Here is an 18,234-nt window from a genome sequence, read left to right as displayed (position 1 = left end):
ATAAAATATAACAGTCTATCTGTAGAGGAACAACAAATAAAAAATACACAAATTGCTACAAATCTTAAGGTTTTTCATGTCAATCTATTGCATTTCTCACAGAGAGTCGCAGGAAAACAATGTTGCACAACCATAAAAAGACCAACTGCAAAATTACACTAAATGTTAAACAGTTGTACACTGTCTGTCCCATCTTCTAGCCGCTTAGGTTATCGTGTAGGAAGGATTTTCCTGCAGACAGGCACAAAATCTTTAAAGACAGAACTCCAATCCAACCAGGAGTCATACAATTTGTTTTAACAAGACACTACAGTCCTATTTCTGTTTTTGCAAAATTCAACTGTCATTATGAAGACATTTTCCTAAGTTTTCAGTTCATATGAGTTTTCTTTCCCTGAAAGCATGAAACCCCTTATGCTCTGATTGTCAGTGTCAGAAGATCATTTAGTGACCCCCAAATGGGAGTACTCCTGTGAATAGCGCCCCCCGATCAAAATGACGCCACCACACCATGTGCTAGTCTGACGGTGCAGTCGACAACCGTAACTCACTTCCCCTCAGACATACTAGTGTTGTGCACATTCCCCACTTTTGCTCCACACTCCCTGATCCAATTGTTGCCTGTAGGCTTGGCATGCCTGTTACAGAATATCATTTTTCAGTGGAATGGGTATTTGGACAAAATATAGAAGAACAAATATTGCATGGACAAAATATTGCAAAGAATATTGTAAACAAAAATCTAATTAAGATAAGTTTCTATGGGAAAGCAATGTTTTTCCATACTTAACTCCACATATACGAACTTTTACCATATATATTTTCAAGGTACACAGATGTGGAATTAAGAATAGTAAATTTATACTTACCTATTTGCACTTACCTTCTCGATAATTTGGTCCTCAATATTTTTGACAAGATATTCTGTTCATCAATATCTTTGTCATCACTATCCTATCAGACATCCGTTCAGTGTGTACTGTTCACTTTCAAACAGCAGCTATCCCAGGGAGTAATAACAGCCATGGTGAAACAGTGTAAATGACACTTCACACTGTAGAGGCTAAAGTTATTCAAGGGTTTAGCCACAAATAATTGTTTCAGTCTACAGGCACACATTCTGCCAGAGCAAAAGTATCTCTTTAACTGAAGTCACGCAGTAGATTTAACAGATGCCCAAGAAAGTATCACAAAGCCATATGCTGTGCTCCACCCGTACAGGAGGGGTCCGTGCTATTCTTTTTGGTGTCTTCTTCACATACATCAACTTGATACATTTCTCAGTTAATGCATGTTTTGCAGGCAATAGAGCTTTGAAACAGAGAGCAGTAATTGCATCTGTTTCCAAGTTCTGCTGTCAGCAAAACATTCGTTGCCTCAGAGATTTTTCAAGGTGATATATGCACTGAAGACAATAAACAAGTGCACAGACCCCTTTTGTGCTGGTGCAATGTAGAAAACTGCATCATGATACATTTCCCGGACAACTCTCCCACTTTCATCAGCTTCTGTCTAATGCAGGAAATACAGTAGCTGCTTCTTTTATGCCTCAAAGTGAGACTGCATATGCCTCTGCCGACTAGACTGCTAATGTCTCCCCTATGCTTACCTTCCTTACTGTTGGGCTTCCCATACTCAGTGACACATTCTGATGGGATTGTCTTGCAGATTTGAGTGTGAGCTGCTCAGAACTCTCCTTTCTGCAACTACAGATATCCATTCTCCTCTGAGAGAAGCAGCTCCATCAATTTCACCAGTTTCCTACATCTCCACACAGGCTTTTTAGGTCTCGCCTGGTGACGCAGCGCGAAAGCGCTGTCGCCAGACAGATCTATTGTCACCGACTTGCCTCGGAAGTGGGACAGGAGATGGCACGCGCAGGGCGTTTGGCGATTGGAGTCTGTAGACGTGCCCGTACAGCCACGTGGTGTGCACATCTCCTGTCTCCCTTCCGTCGTCGCAAGCCTCTGCAATGTAACTTTCACTTTTGTTTTTATGCGCACACACGCTCTGTTTAACCTTCTGGCCCTTAAAACTTGCAGACACCACAGTTCACCACAGTTTTCTCCCATGAAGCCTTCGTTGCACACGCACTGACCATTGACACATTGGCCACGGTTGTTACAGTCACCAGGGCACCTTAAATCGCCACAGTCTTCACCCATGAAGCCATCGTCACACACGCACTGACCGTTGACACATCAACCGCGGTTGTTGCAGTCATTGGGGCATCTCAATTCAGAACAGTCTTCACCCATGAAGTCTTCTTTGCACACACATTTGCCATCGACACATCGGCTACGGTCATTGCAGACATTGGGACATCGCAATTCACTGCAGTCATCTCCTTGGAACCCATCATCACAGACGCAGATTCCATTCACACAGCTACCACGATTATTGCAATTGTTGGGGCATGTCAGTTCCCCACAGTCCTCCCCTGTAAAGCCTTCATCGCAGAAGCAGACTCCATTGACACAACGGCCTCGTTCGAAGCAGTCATTGGGACAGATCAGTTCACTGCAGTCATCTCCTGTGAAACCTTCATCGCAGACGTATTCATCCTCCACACACCTCCCACGATTGTTGCAGTTGTTGGGGCAGCGCGGCTCACTGTAAATAAACCTGTACACTGTGCCTTCATCGGCACAACCACTGGGCAAAGGGAGAATCCCCCACTCACCCGGTCTGCGAGGGGAATTCTCCTGAACGGCAGCTGGGTGCGGCTCGCTTCTGGAGCACTCCAGCTTCTCTGTACTTCTGCCAGCATGATGCGGGGCTCTCTCCTCAGTCATGGGAGCCCCGCACTGCTATCGGCCGATCTTCACCCGGGCCCCCTCCTGTGACCCGGGACTTCAGATCCCGCACTTCCTCTCTGGCGTCAGGGCTCCCTCTGCACCACGGCCGTGAGCCGCAGGCCACGCTGATGTGCACGCTCACGGTGTGCAACGCGCGCATGGGGCTCTTTAACTTTTTTTCATTCGTGCACGCCGCTTACCCAACACAGGAGCAATCGAGAAGAGCCCCCTCCTCTATGAACAAGTCTTTCTCCCCCCTCACTTTATTTCCCCCCACCCTCCTTGTATTGTACCCCAGCCCGTTACTTAGTAGCTAGGGTTGCACAAGAAGTAAAAGTACACTCACGATCCCTTGCTCATTCAAAGGCTGGTGTCTTTGGACCTAGAAAACCCTCATTACAAAGTCAGCGCTACTTTAAAACCATACGCTGTTTCGTTGAAGAGAGTTCATTCTGGTGATCGTGGGGAGCCACATGTGTGATTGCAGAACTGAGGGCCCATCGTACCAGCCCCCCACCCCTTTCAGATGTCTTCGACCCCCAACCTTTCCCTAAAAGGAACTCTTGCGCTGGTGCTGTCTAACAGCATTTACAAATAAAAGATCTTCATGTCTACACACTTTTAAACTAACTTTTAGAGCGTCGAAGTGTTTTGCGGGACAGAGGCGCTATACAAATGACTTCCACTACAAGATGGCTTGCGGGTGCCGCCTAGTGCGTGCTCCCGCCACTTCTCTCCCAAGCTTGTCTGTAATTTTACGGAAAGTGTTATTCGAGCTGGATATTGGTCAATAAACACCAATATGTAGTTCGCTTACTTATGGGAAAAAACCCCGTTCTTATCTGGCAATGGAATTAAAGGGAACTGGACCAGCCACACAGCACACTTTAATGAAGCGCTGAAGCAATGCCAAAACTGCAGCCTGGATAAAGGCAATTAAGAATGCTAGTAGTTAATGAAAAGCAAGCAAGCGGCCCAGGCGCACTGTCAGGCATGGAGGGTGCACAACGCTGCTGTTAACAGACACGAGCCTGCGAAGCCTGGCTGCTGCGGAGCACTCGAACCACGGAGTACATCTGCGATCTGCAGCAGGCATGCCTGGTGCGCATTCATACTGTAACACAGGAGAGCTCAGTAGTAGACGTGGCTAAGATGCCTGGGGTAGCCATGGTGCTGTGAAGTGAACATGCCTCATGACATATTTGGTGCTGAGAAACTGGAATCACTAGCAGCAGCACTGCGATGGACAAGAGTAGCACGTTAGCAAATCTGCTGCTGGGAAGCAGGCATGCGTATAAGCATGTCCGGGGCTATGCAAGCAAGCATCAAGGTGTACTGTGAAGTAGGCATGTGTGTAAGCAAGCATCAACGTGTTCTGTTCTAATACTGTGAAGCAGGCATGTCGGTGTGCAGCTTCAGCCCTGTTAAGCATTAGAGGTATGCATGCACAGGAAAAAGGACCTGGTGCTTGGAAGAGGCATGCCTCCTCTAGGAGCTATAGTGATGTGATGCGGCATGCTTGTGATGCAGGTATTATAACGAAGAAGACAGGCTTTGGAAAAAACTCTAGTGCCATGAAGCAGGCATGCTGTGTGCCAGCTCCGTCATTGTGAAGTAGCTATGCTGGTGGATTAACTCTGTGACAGAGACGCAAGAGATACCTGAGCAACAGTTCTGATTCCGTGAAGCAGGCATGCCCGTGGGGCTTCTCTGGTTCTATGTAGCAGGCATGTCAGTGGGGGTTTTCTGGTGTTGCGCTGCAAAGGGTGCCCGGGCAGCAGCCCGGATGTGGAGAAACAGACGTCTTTACAAGTGCTTGTGACACCACGAGCAGACCCAGTGTGAAGACTGAGGCTGCTAGGTAGCCCTGGTGCTGGTGAAGCAGGCATGCACAGGGGGCAGGGAGGACAAGTATGGCTCTGAAATGCAGTTATGAGAACCTCTGGTACTACAGAGCAAGCATCTGGAAGATAAGGGCCGGTGTAAACCAAGCATGCATTCCGAGAAGCGCTGACGCTACGAAGCGGGCTTACCTGGTTTCTCAGAAGCTGCGAGTATGCTAATTTCAAGCTGTGGAAACACCAGCTGTTTTGCTTGAGAGATTCTAAGCAAACACACCCGATAATTTAGCAATTTATGGGCACTGTACGTGATTAACTAGAAACAAAAAAAGCATTTGCAATGCAAAAGGTCTCGCAATATTAAAGTTTGAGCTATTTGTGTTGCATTATTTAGCAATGCCAATAGCTCAAACTTAAATAATGCGAGACCTATTGCATTGCAAATGCTTGTTAAAAACCTCGTTGCCAAAATATCAAGCGCGGAGGGAGGTTTTTCACTGATGGGACAGGAGCCTCGTATGTAGAAGACGGCAGCTTTATTACATGTTAGGTATAGCTACAGCATCAGATCTATAGCTCTTGTGAAGGTTTTATCCTCTCCCCAGCCCACATGCCAGGGTTAGCCCAGTAAACACCTATATTACATTGCATCATCATTTATTAGAACCATTGAAGTCTGATGCTCGGACACACAGGGAATGTGGCGCACTTAAGACACTACGCCAGTATTCAAAGTGGAAGTTTTCTATTTAAAGACAGTAGTCCATGACATGCTTTTTTCCACTTACAGTAATGGGCTGTACGTCCGCACGCGATTGCACTAATCGCTTGCACTAATCGCGTGCGGACGTACAGCCCATTACTTCGCGATTCTGCTGCACTTCATCACGGGGTTGGACCCTTTGGCCACCCACCAGGCAGTGATATCTCCACCTGCCCTTCATACTGTCCCTTGTCTTGATAAAGACCCGCCGCGACCACCAACTGGGGCGCTCTAGGGTCGAAACGTCGACGCTCACTACCGGTCAAGATAACTCCAGGAGCTTGTACATTTACCCCCTGTCTCCTTGGAGTACGAACTCAACATTCTGGCCATCTTGATTCCCCTGTATAAATTGTATATATGTGTCACTGATTTAATGCACTGATCACTTGGTTCACCAACAGTCACTTTCATCACATGTTTTCATAATGATTTTACCATTTATTGAAACCTGTGGCATCACAGAATGAAGTCATTCTTGTGTATCGTGATTGCTTTTTACTAATATAAAGACTTCATGTTGAGGTGATTGTTTTCAGAGGGTTTACTTTTTCATGTATATTGAGCTGAGTCAGCCATCCTTTAAAGCAATTTCTCACTACCCGACAGAACCACTTTGTATTTAGCCACGTTTACCCAGGTTCTGAGGGACACAGGGTTACCCCTTTTATGTAAACCCCTCCAAAATTGAGAGACAGGGTTAATGACCTGTATTGAAATGTACTTATTTAGACCTTGGAGCTGGGTTCTGATTAAAGGAGGTTTAAGATACATTCACATACCACATTTGTCTAATTTGTTAAGTTCGCATGGGCTGATTTGGCTGACGTTTTCTGATTCCGACGGATGTCACTAAAACAGCCCATCATAGCGAGGCTATTTTTTAGTATCAGAATATTGTCTCGCTCCAATATTAATCCTGTGGCAGAAATCGCTCTCCCCATTCTTTGAACTGTAGCCCATTGATTGGTCGGTAAAACTGTAACCTGTAAAGTAAAGTAATCAAGGGAGGATTCTTACCGTCTTGGCTGACCCAAGGCAAAGTCGACCTGAGCACTTTGATTTGTATTAAATATTCTGGACTCAGTCTGTTTTGTTTTTGACATCCAACCTGTCATGCTACAGAAATAAACAATTTCAAGATTTCAATAAAGTTGCCATGTAAGGCAACTTCCTATGAAACACAATCCTTACTATATTACTAAGAATTATTGTGGACATTTTACACAAAATTCTTTCTGATGAGCCACAGACAAGGTTGTTAATCCAAGAATGTCGACTATGCAATCACATCTAGCCATCTTACTCATGACTAGCCCCTCCATAGCATAGATCGGTAGTATTACACTCTATTTGGTTAGTAAACTGAACAGTAGTTGAGAAACTAATTTACATAGTTAACTCGTTCATATATTTGATATATATCCATCATGCGTTCATGCATTTAACTAACTTCCCTTGCAATACACAGCCAACCAAAAAGGTTAAGTGGGATCTTCTCACCATATACCTGAGTGCGCTCAAGGCAATAATATGTTGTAATATACCAATATCCGTAGGCTAGTTGAATTATCTGAGGCTAGCCACAGATTCATCATTGTCCCATTTTGCGAGTCCTTAATAGCGATTATTAAGGAATCGCTATTAAGGACTTGCAAAACGGGATTCATGTAGAAATTGCAAAATAAATTGCGATTCCTACAGCTTCCTTATTTGCGATTAGCAAATAAGGATGCAATTTCAAGGGTGCCAGGGGTGTCCAAAGGACACCCTGTAGCACCCCTGAAATGAAAATGTAGACTGATGTTGCGCACACACATGTCCAAAGGACGTGTGTGTGTAACATACAACTTAGAAAAATGCACTAAAGTGCATTTTTCTAAGTTTCCGCTATTTACCACGAGGTTTGACTTCGCGGTAAATAGCGGCCCAAAATTGCGAATTTGCAATTTTTAAATGTGTCATGAATTGCATTTAAGGAATCTCAAATAGAGATTCCTTAAATGCAATTTCTCGCAAAATTGCGAATTCTATAATAGCGATTTTTGCATTTGGGATGATGATTCCCAAATGCAAAAATTGCGCTCGCAAAGGGCCAGATTCTCAGAATCTGGCCCTTTGCAAGTGCAATTTTCAATGATGAATCTGGCTGTAGGTTTGCTAAACCATGTTCCATTGTTTCTGTGAAATGTAATTAATTGGTTGATTTATTTTCTGGCAGATTCTTAGCCTAATAAATGGCTTATCAATACATCGCACTAAATTAGTGCAACAGTACCTTCTTAAGACTTAACACACATCAGGGTTAAATGTGCACCAAAGTAGCAACTTAATATCACATACAAAGTTTCCATAGAAGAAAAATTGACCAGCGTTTATGGCCCCGTCTACTCAGCCTGTTAACAATGCTCATAGTGGGCTGATGCAATTTAAATGGAGATGAATGGCAGAGCCAAGGTAAATGGTACCTAAATAATCCCTGTTGGCATTGGCAGTGCTTCCTCAGAGTCCTCGAACGGGTCCGGTGGGTCTTGGACTGCCACGTAGTACGACGTCCAATACTGTGCCCTTGTGCAGAATGGATAAATACTTTCATACATACATCTGAAGCAATACACCTGAATGTAATAGCCAATCCACTTGTCACAACTTTTTTTAGTTGGGTCCAACACAGTGATTGTTGAGAAATCTCATGCTTACACTCCTCAGCCCCATTCAAGGGAATTTCTTGGTAAAGGGAATGGCCCTGAATATTTGAAATTGAGAAAGTTGACCTAGAAGCACAGCAGCAAGAAGATCACGTGAAACGTGGATGTTATCACTGGCATTTCAAAACCAAATACATTCACATTTGGACCGGAATATAATTCAGCAGCATATGTTGCTCAGAGGTTGTAAATAAAATATAAGGTAAAGGTTAGGTGCCCACCAGTGCTATTCTAATTAAAAATAATAAATCAAAAACATTATCTTAGGGCAACTTGTTTGGCACCAGTTGCCACTATGGTCTATGTTCAATGCTTACTATCACCTAACTTACCATCATTTATTCAAAATGTACTAAAATAGTCTTAGTCAATTCACAATCCATCCATGATAGTAACTTGTGTTTGCTACTTACCAGCTCACTGCTGTAAACAAGAATGGCTAAGATATGGGTCACACATTTATGAAGGCCATGAGTTATAAGGGGAAAAAATAGTGATTATGATCTGATGGACATTGAATAAGTGGAAAAAATAACAATTAATTTCTTTCCAGACCAAACTGAACCATGATTTCACAGTTGAGGCGAAGGGTGCTGGACAAGGAACTTTAACAGTAAGTCAACATAATTCTGTCATAATTCTATCATGATAGCCCATCCTTTACAATTGCAATAAGAACGGATTGCTAACTGTGCATCTCCATGTAGGGTTTACATTCTGCTGTTCTTTCATATGCATTAGATATAAACATAGCAATTCAAGCAGATTCATAGTACATCCTCTTAGCACTGGCCCATACAGTGAAGCACTGAAGATCCTGATGATGATCCAGGTCAAGAAGACCCAGAAGATGTGGATCTGCTACAGCGAATACATGGGGTTTGACCTTTCCACTGAAGTCAATAAAGTCTGAATCTGCGTTTATTAGTCCACTTACTCCAAATAGCAAGTTTTATTTGGTAGTGCAAAAACAGAGGGCCCAATAACACATAATATTTGTAACCATATTAATGAACCCATAGGCACACATTATTCCTGCACTGCAAAGGTAACATTTCAGTTGTTTACCACAGAAGAACAACATTCACAGGACAAAATGCCTTTAACTACCTCACAGATTGCAGGTTAATTGTTTTACTCATGGAACCCACTCACAATATCACTGTGCACAACTTTCATCCCCTGCATGTTGGTTTTGGTTGAAAACCGTTCTTTTTAAACAGATACAATTACACATAAATAAATATGTGCATAGACCATAAATGCAAATCCGCAGAGTGTAATATACTATTTAACGGGGAGTGATGAACAACTCAAAGTTTTGCCTCATGAAACTCATGGCCTCTCCCCACACTCACCAATAGTGAAAAGAAACTCACCACTCTACCATGCATTGTGTTCTGACAAATGGTGTGATTTGCAATGTCATAAGTGTTGTTATGAATGTTATAATTTCAGATGGTAAAAGTAATTTAATATGAAAGGATATAAGCAGTGCATGGAAAAGGTGTGGGTTATAGTTAATGTAAGTGTAGCTACAGAGTTCACAACACTGTGTATGGAGGTGCTCCAGTTACACTACTTCTAACGTGGTGCGTTAATTAAAAATTTATGGCATAACTATAACTTTCGAATTTCTAATGTTCGTGTAGTTGTAGATTGTTGGGATACCAAGAATAAAATAAAGTTATAGTGATAGGTGGCACTTAAAATATAAATTTAAGGTATAACTATAACTTTAGAATTTGTAATGTTTGGGTAGTTTAAGTTTGGTTTGTGTGGAATAAATAAAGTTTTGCTAACTATACCTAAGGTATATATATGGCACGCTCCCACCAAGCCATAGCAAACACTCCGCTTTCAGCAAGCAAGAGCAGAAAATACTCTTGCTTGCTGAAAGTATGTTTCCCTGCCCACTATCAAGCGAACAGGGAAACAGACAAATTGCTTTAAGATCCAGGGGGCTGCATATTCAGCAGCTCCTTGGGTCTCAAAGCAATGCCAGCTCCCGCAGCAGGCAGGGAGCCATCAGGGACAGCGTGGACCTTCAGGCACCCCCCACGGTCCCCAACAAATGTAAGTGGGTGCCCTAGGTGGGACCACGACACCCACCCTACAGGCTCTGCCCTGGGTGGATGGGGTATCCAGGCCAATATCGTCATGGGAAGAGGGCCATGTGTCTCCCACCCAATATTTAAAAATCATAATAATAAAGGGCATGCCCATGGGATGGGGTCCCCAGGATCCCCGGGGCCAAAAACACGGCCCCACTTCTTTAATTGAAAAAAAACAGGAACAAAAGGCAAGTCAGGGCCCTCTCCCATTATCTTTTTTAAAAAATGAAGTAAAAATATGTCCAGGCCTCGGCAGATGGGGTCCCCAAGGCTGAAAATCCCCTCACCCTGACTAGAGTGACTGTCCCTACTTGGACAGAGTGCAAACCCCTGCCAACTAGAGACCCCATTACTAACAATGAACAACAGCGAAGTCTGTGATGTCTCAAAGGGCAATGTGTTTATTGCCCTCTTGACAACTCGTCATAAAAAGTTATGATAGCATCCACTTGTGACACTCTTAATGAAGAGTTGTGTGGAGATGTTGAGGTATAAAAGTTAGTGACAGTATTCATGTTTGTTTCCCTGTCTGTAGTTGTGAAGGAGTGACTCACTTGGACCAGTACCAAGAGCATTGGTTTTCTGTGGAGGTTTAGGTACAACTGACTGATTAGGTGGAAGTGCCACTAGTTATTTATTTATTTACTTGTTTAGACTTCACAACCACATTAGTACAAAGAGGAGTCATACACCTCACCGTTCTAGACACAATATTCCAGAGGGTACTACTATATAACTACATTAATGGCTGCTTCAACAAAGCAGGGGATTTGACACAATATACAAGGGGGTACATATGAATTACTACAAAAAGGGCCCCTACACCTTGGACACAATATCTCAGAGTGTACAACTTGACTACTAAAAGGAGGTATTGTATACCTCAGCAGGGCTTAGGACACAATATTTCATAGGGTACCACTATGTTACTATAGTAAGGGGATCTACAAGAAAGCAGAAGATTGGGCACATGATGATATGAGGGACTCCTAATGCACTGTTACAGTAATGTTTCCTGCACCGGGGCAGGAGTTTGCAGGATGTGCAAGATATTCTAAGGGGTCCCGGAACATTAAATCACTGTGGGTTCCACCAACCCTCAAAACGCTCTACAGGAGACTGATGTGGTAGTCACAGTAGTTTAATACCGTGATGGTCCCTTCACCGCAGCAGGTGGTTAGACAGGAAGACCCAGGAGGGTTCTAGCATAGGGTCTTCACCACTGCAGGGGTTTACCAGGATGAGGAGTGTTGTTCTAGTACAAAACTCCAACCATCTTTCCTACGCTAAGAATGGATGGGAGACAATCAGGTTTCTCACACATCTATACTTTTAGAATTTTCTTCACTGTAGCTTGATAAATGCAGCACCAACATCCAACCTCTTTTCCTCCTGTTACTGTAGGTGGTAACTGTTTACAATGCCATGCTAGCCGAGAAGGACCTCGCCTGTAAGAACTTTGACTTGGAGGTGAAAGTTCAAATGGACATTAATGGTAAGTCTCTATCTGCTCTTTTACTTCTTCTGGAAAGCAGGTTATCTAAAATCCCAGAGATCTTTCGCAGAAGCAGAAATGTCTGCTAGAGCCATATTTCTAACAGGCATCGGCAAAGCCCATAGTTTTCGACTATGAAAGACCTGTTGTCGTTGTCAGTGTTTTTTTCTTTTTCTTTTTTCTTTTATATTCAGAGAGATAAAATTTATATAAAAAAGAACAAAGAAATAAATTCATTTATAATACATTGTTGATAAATATCTACCAATCCAGATCTAGATTGATACAGAAAGAGAAAGGGCTGGGGAGATACAATACATCGGAAAACATTTCGACATTATCCTACCCTTTTACCCACTTCATAACTGGAGCCCATAATTTCATACCCCATCTTTTAGTCTAGTACCCCTTACAAGTGTATAGAGCCTGTTCAAGTTTATACACAGCTATAAAACGGGCTAGGAATTCGTAAACATTTTGCGGAATTGGATCCTGCCATCTGGTTGCAATGAGTAATCTTAGTATCACAACTGAAATAAATACAATACTAATCTGGGGTTGATCTAGCTCGACACTGCTGTCGTATCCAATCATCATGGGTGAAGGGGTTAACGCCACCGTTTTTCCAAGGATCTTCTCCCCAAATTTTACCAGTTCTGTTTTTATCAAATCTAGTTGTAGACATCCCAAAAACATATGAATTTCTTCAGCTGGTCCTATCCCACATCTGGGCATTTGTCATCCCCCTTTTCCCCCATTTGAATAAATTGGCCGGTGTAAAATACAAAGTATAAAATGTTTTATAGTGTTGTGACTTTAGATTAGCAGATGGGAGAGTTTTTCTTACTAACCGTAATGACATATCTACATCAACATCTTCATTCTCTAACCTATCGGCCCATTTGGTCTAAATTTTTTCAACATCATCCGGGACAAGTTCCATCATCATACTGTATAGATGTTTAATTTTACAGGCAGTTCTCCCCATGGTTTCAAACAGTGCAATTTTAGCATTAGAGATTGCCTGTCTCCTTTTATCAAGACCCCCCTTGATTTGTAAATACTTTAGATAATGCCTATCTGGTATCCCGAACTCTCTTTGTTGGTCACCAAACGCATATAATTGGCCATTTGGCTGGATGTCTCCCACTGTCTGTAGACCCAGTTGCTCCAATTGCCTGGCTATAACATCATAAAACACAGGGGGAAATAGGGATGATTTCCAAAGGGGTGTATACTTTGTTATCCTTGGAATATTCATATGTTTTTGTATCCTACCCCAGGTTTTCCATGCATTCAATATGATCTTAAATCGAACCTTCTTGTAGTAACTAGGTTCCAGCTCTCGCAAAAAAAAGTTTTTGCCCTTTCTCCAAGTGCCAGTTCATATATTGTTGGGAGACCCTCCCCCTGAATCTCACTGGTGCTACCAGTAGTTTAAAAAAAGAGTATATTCTTTTGGTGCAGTAAGACTGCCCAACAATAAAGAGTTAAATTAGGAGCGGCCAGCCCTCCCCGAACTTGTGGCAAGGTAAGCAGTTTTAGAGATCTCCTGACCTTACCATATTGCCAAACAAACCTACTAAACAGAGAATCTAAAGCTCTAATTAAAGATCCTTCAATTTCGACCGGGAGTGTCCTCAAAAGGTACAAGACCTTAGGGAACATAATCATTTTAAGAACATTGACTCTACCTAGGATGGTGTGTTACATTTTTTAAAATTTTTATTTTTTAAAACCTTTATTACCTTGTACACAGACAACACAGCTTTTGGAGCCTACAACCCGGAGGCCGGCAGCAAGTTATTTCAGAGCATGCGAATATGTAAACACAGCCTTCTTACCGACAACCAACACGGTCCGGTGGCGATCAATACAGTATCACAAGTATAGCCATGGTTCCTGTGTGAAATATATCTATTTTAATCATCATATTCTCGCAAGGTCATCAAACAAAAAACCCAACCTACAACCCGAACCTGCCTGCCCTTTTTCACTCCAAATTACAATATATCTTAATATAACGCCTAACATATCAGACACACAATCTTCACATCCCCTACCGCCCCAATCCTGTCCCTCTTCATGCCCAACTCAAAGCAGACAAAAAGAAAAAAGCAAAATGCCCCCCCCCCCGGTCTCCAGCCCATTAACACACAACCGTTATTAACAAACTCACTTCCTCTACACCCACCCTATAGGTCAAGTGGCACCCAGATCTGTACCACCCTGTCCCAGCCATTCCACAAAAGGTCCCCAGATATCTGCAGGTCGAGATCTACAGGGCAAAAGTTCCCAATAGGTCGTCAGTTGGTCTCTACAATATACAGCCGACCTTATCCAGCCCGCTACCCCGGGAGGAGCCATCTTCTTCCAATGTAACGCTATCTGTCTCTTAGCCAGCAGTAGCAATAGAGCAGTCAAGTTGCGTGAACCGCTCGGAATTTCCATGACAAAGCCCAAAAGTGCCATTAGCGGGTGTACCTGTAACTCCACTCCAATAATGTGCCCTATGTGCCCGAACGCTACCTCCCAATATTGCGCCACCTGCCCACAAGTCCAAGTCAAATGTAAAAAATTCGCCTCCGCTGCCCCACACCTCCAAAAGTTAGCATCTGCCTGAAGTCCCATTCGACAAAGCTGCTTGGGCGTCCGATATGTTCTGTGTAAGTAGTTTAAATGAATGAGCCTCAACCTATAATTAGGTGACAAGTTCTCTAGTTGCGAACAGCAGAAGGACCATTGCTTATCAGTTATTTCCATTCCTGTTTCCCTTACCCACTCAGCCTTGGAGTCACATGTTATAATAGGTGAAGTGTCCTGTGTTTTGCGACAAATACGGGTAATTAGTTTATGAAGGGAGCCATTAGAAAGCACGTCCTCCAATGCCGGCAGTGCGGGTGGCGCCGCCGGGTACTGGGGATAGCGAGCCTTACAGGCAGCTCACAATTGATAATATAATAACATGTCCGAAGCCAACGGTGTGTTTGGGTCACACATCTGCTGCAGTGTCAAAAATTCGTCGTCAGGGTACAAATCCCCTGCCACCTTCAGCCCGTGTCTGCCCGCGCACTCCGTCACCGCCTTGTCCGCCAATGGCGCCAACAAAGGGTTGCCTCCAAGTGGCATTGACGGCGCATACAGCTCCGCAATACCAGCCCTTTTAGCTATTTTCGACCATGCCCATCTCGTGGCTTCAACCGTGTTTCTGTCCAATGGAGATCTTTTATAGGGGTGATATACTGTTGTGTTAAGTGGAGTGGGAGCAGCACTATCCATTTCTATAGCCACATGTGGCTGGAATGGTACAGGATGCTGCCAATAATGCAAATACTGTGCCTGCGCACTATACGCATATAGCTCAAAGTTCGGAGCAGCTAGCCCGCCCTGACCGAACGGGAGAGTAAGTAAGTTCCACGATACCCTATGGTTGTCTTCCAGCCTAGACTAGCTCCAGAATCCCAGATTGGAGCCATTTAAAAAAGTGACTAGGGGCATAGGGATGTTCACAAATAAGTAAAGTAATTTAGGTAGAATAAGCCCTCAAAGTCCAGCGCATCAGGGGCCAAAGCCTTTGCTGTGAGCTCCGACGTCTGCTGGGCGACCTCACCGATAATTACGAGCGCAGGCCGTCAGCGATTGCACTCCCTAGGCCTCCCTGGTCCTCCGGCCGCTCCTCAGCCGCCTCCCGTCACCACCTATCACAGAGCCTTCCTTTGCTCTCTGCAAGTATTTCCCAGCCGGCAGCCTCACTCGACAACGCCGTCACTGCCGATCATCCGTCCATCCCGCTTTCCTGGGCAGCCGCTCCGTTGGCCGATGCAATAGGCGCTGCCCATCAGGGCTTCTTAGGGTCCTCAGCCACCCTCAGAGCCGTCACCCCAGGTCCCGGTCTATGTCGGACACATAGGCCGCATCCCGGCTCCAGGACCGCCGGCGCTGCCACACTTCCCATGGGTCCGCAGGCACTCAATTGCCAACTTATACCAGAAGCGGAGCGCCCCAACTGGCACTCCCAGCAGGCAGGTCCGAGATATCTCACGTTTTCGAGCGGATTAATGCCGGATATTCGGCTCGGCCGGCGGAGCTGCAAACTTAAGCAGCCATTCCGCACTGCGGCCAAGCCACGCCCCCCCTACCTAGAATGGTTAAATGAAGTGAGTTCATTCGCCTAAGGTCTTTAGCAATCTTACTGATCACAGGGTTTAGATTAATTTGGGCAATCTGACCAATATCCGGGGTGATTAAAACTCCAAGATAAGTGGCTACATTTACTCGTCGGCTATCCAGGAGAGTAACATTGTTAGTGCAAACAATTTGAGTCTTTGATTTTATTGAGTAGATACCCTGATTCCTTTTCAAAAGGAGTAGCAGTAGCTTCTATCTCCCTCATTGCCTCCTCGAGATCAGATGTCATTACCGTGATGTTATCTGCCTATGCTAGTACTTTAGTACTAAATCCCTGGGTCATCACTGGTGAAATTGCCTGGTTCTCGATCAGCGATTGGATAAAGGGATCAATATAAAGGGCAAATAGGATTGGGGAGCAAGGGCATCCCTAACTTGTTCCTCGTGAAGCCTTTATTGTGTCGGATTCTCTACCCATCAGCTGTAGTTTCGCACAGGGTGCTCTGTACATCACTTTAATTGTAGTGATGGCCCGAGAGCCGAACCCTTTGGCTGCTAGGACACCCCACAGATACTCCCATGACACCCGATCAAATGCCTTGTCCACCTGGTAGGTCCTATCTGGTTCTGAGCTAAAATAGCCACCCCTCTAATGTTAAAGGTTTGCGTAAAGCAGGCCATTAAAAATTAGCCCTTTATGATGATTAGCCCCCTCTTTTCCCATGGTATGTGCGTTTCTTGTAGTGCAATTATATCAAAGTGATTAGATCTCAGCATCTCCATAGTCCAGTTTCGCTTATTCCTGTCCCCTAAGCCACGTACATTAACAGAACAATTAGTTAGCTTGCCCATTTAAATTAATATATCTGTTTCATCCATATCCTTTCTTAAACCAAGCCTAAATAATAATAGTTTACTCTCCTTTCCGTCATTATTCGTAGTATTTTAAAATTCTGTTTTTTTAAAGCCATTGTCCCTCTGAATTTTTTCCACCAGTCCCACGCCCCCCTCCCCACCACCCATAACCGTTCCCCCCCTTCCAACCTGAGGCCGCCACTCCTGCCCCTTTCCCCCTCCCCATCTTCTTCTGGAAGGCAGGTTATCTAAAATCCCAGAGATCTTTCGCAGAAGCAGGAACGTCTGCTAGAACCATATTTCTAACAGGCATTGGTAAAGCCCATAGTTTTCGCCTATGAAAGACCTGTTATCGTTGTCAGTGTTTTTCAAAGACATTGCACAGCAGCACATGTTGCTGTGCAACATCTATAAAATAAACTTTAACAAAGCCAAATTTTTCTGTGTGAGCTATTTGGCTTTGTTAATATTTTTTTCAGATGTTACACAGCATTACGGGCTGCTGTGCAACAGGGCATAAAGTAAATAAAAATAAAATGCTATGGCACTGCAAGCATTGACTTTTTATTTACTTTAAGCTTATCTACTTTAAGCCATCTTGCACATCTTGTACAGCAGCTCACACTGCTGTGCAATATGCTTTAAAAGAGCCTGGGGCTGGGGTGGCAATCAACAAGGAGGGGAGAGAGACAAAAAAAGAATGTGTAGCTGAAGGCGAACGGGTGAGATCAAGAGAATGACAGCGGGAGGGGTTATTTTAAAAAGAATGGACAGTGGGAGGAGAGCAGGTTAAAAAGATCAGATGGTGGGGGGTGGAAGGATTGACACCACAGATGACCCAACGGAGAGCGGGAGCGGGGTAGGGAAAATTAACAACATGGAGAGCCGTAGGGGGATGGGAGTGAAGGAGAGGGACTGCAGAGGATTGCACTCTATAAGAGAGCCTGCTGAAAAGTTAACAAAGAGTACGACCAGGAGTCTGCGGCCAGTGGAAGGACACTGGCCACAGGAAGCTTTACTTGGTCCATGCGCCATGGCAGGGACAAGGACTGAACCTACGTGCAATAGGAAGCAAGGAAACAAGAGTGATGTGGGAGCCAACCTAAGTAAAGGTAGGTAATAAGTTGGCTCCTTTAAGATTTTTTTTCCTTTGCAAGAGATTTCACAAGCACAGAGCAAGCGCTGTGCAGGTATAACCTAAAAAGGAGGCACTGAAGGGCATCTTCAACCATGCTGCTCTTTTATTCTGTTAAGAGTTTCACATAGGGTGATATAAGAAAACAATGCAATAAGTTTTTAATGGTTGAGTTGGGAGTCTGCTCCTAGTCCCTACCTCTGTCTGATTTTTGTTGCTGAACTGGATGAATATAAACTTATAATACACTCTTATTGTTTAATATCTTGTCCCAAAGCACCACCAAATTTCACGATCCTGGTCTGTCAAAACAACAGGTCCAAATAGTAGTTCACATATACAGAACACAAATTAGAATCATACAAAGTATAGTCAAAGTCTAGGTTCGAGAAAGTCC

The 18,234-nt window shown here is 44.0% G+C and overlaps 1 protein-coding gene across 1 annotated transcript in view; it reads left to right on the top strand.

The window, feature by feature from the left end:
• C3 (complement C3) overlaps positions 1 to 18,234 on the top strand; it is a 329,940-nt gene that overhangs the window by 276,755 nt on the left and 34,951 nt on the right. Inside the window, exons 31-32 of the mRNA XM_078685332.1 lie at positions 8,664 to 8,723; positions 11,629 to 11,719. Coding sequence (XP_078541458.1) covers positions 8,664 to 8,723; positions 11,629 to 11,719 — 151 coding nt within the window. The remainder of the gene's footprint in view (positions 1 to 8,663; positions 8,724 to 11,628; positions 11,720 to 18,234) is intronic.

This window comes from Lissotriton helveticus, chromosome 1_1, assembly GCF_964261635.1.
Source record: "Lissotriton helveticus chromosome 1_1, aLisHel1.1, whole genome shotgun sequence".
Lineage (NCBI taxonomy): Eukaryota > Metazoa > Chordata > Amphibia > Caudata > Salamandridae > Lissotriton > Lissotriton helveticus.
The sequence above is the reverse complement of the archived record's forward strand: the minus strand, read 5'-3'. Positions and strand labels throughout refer to the sequence as shown.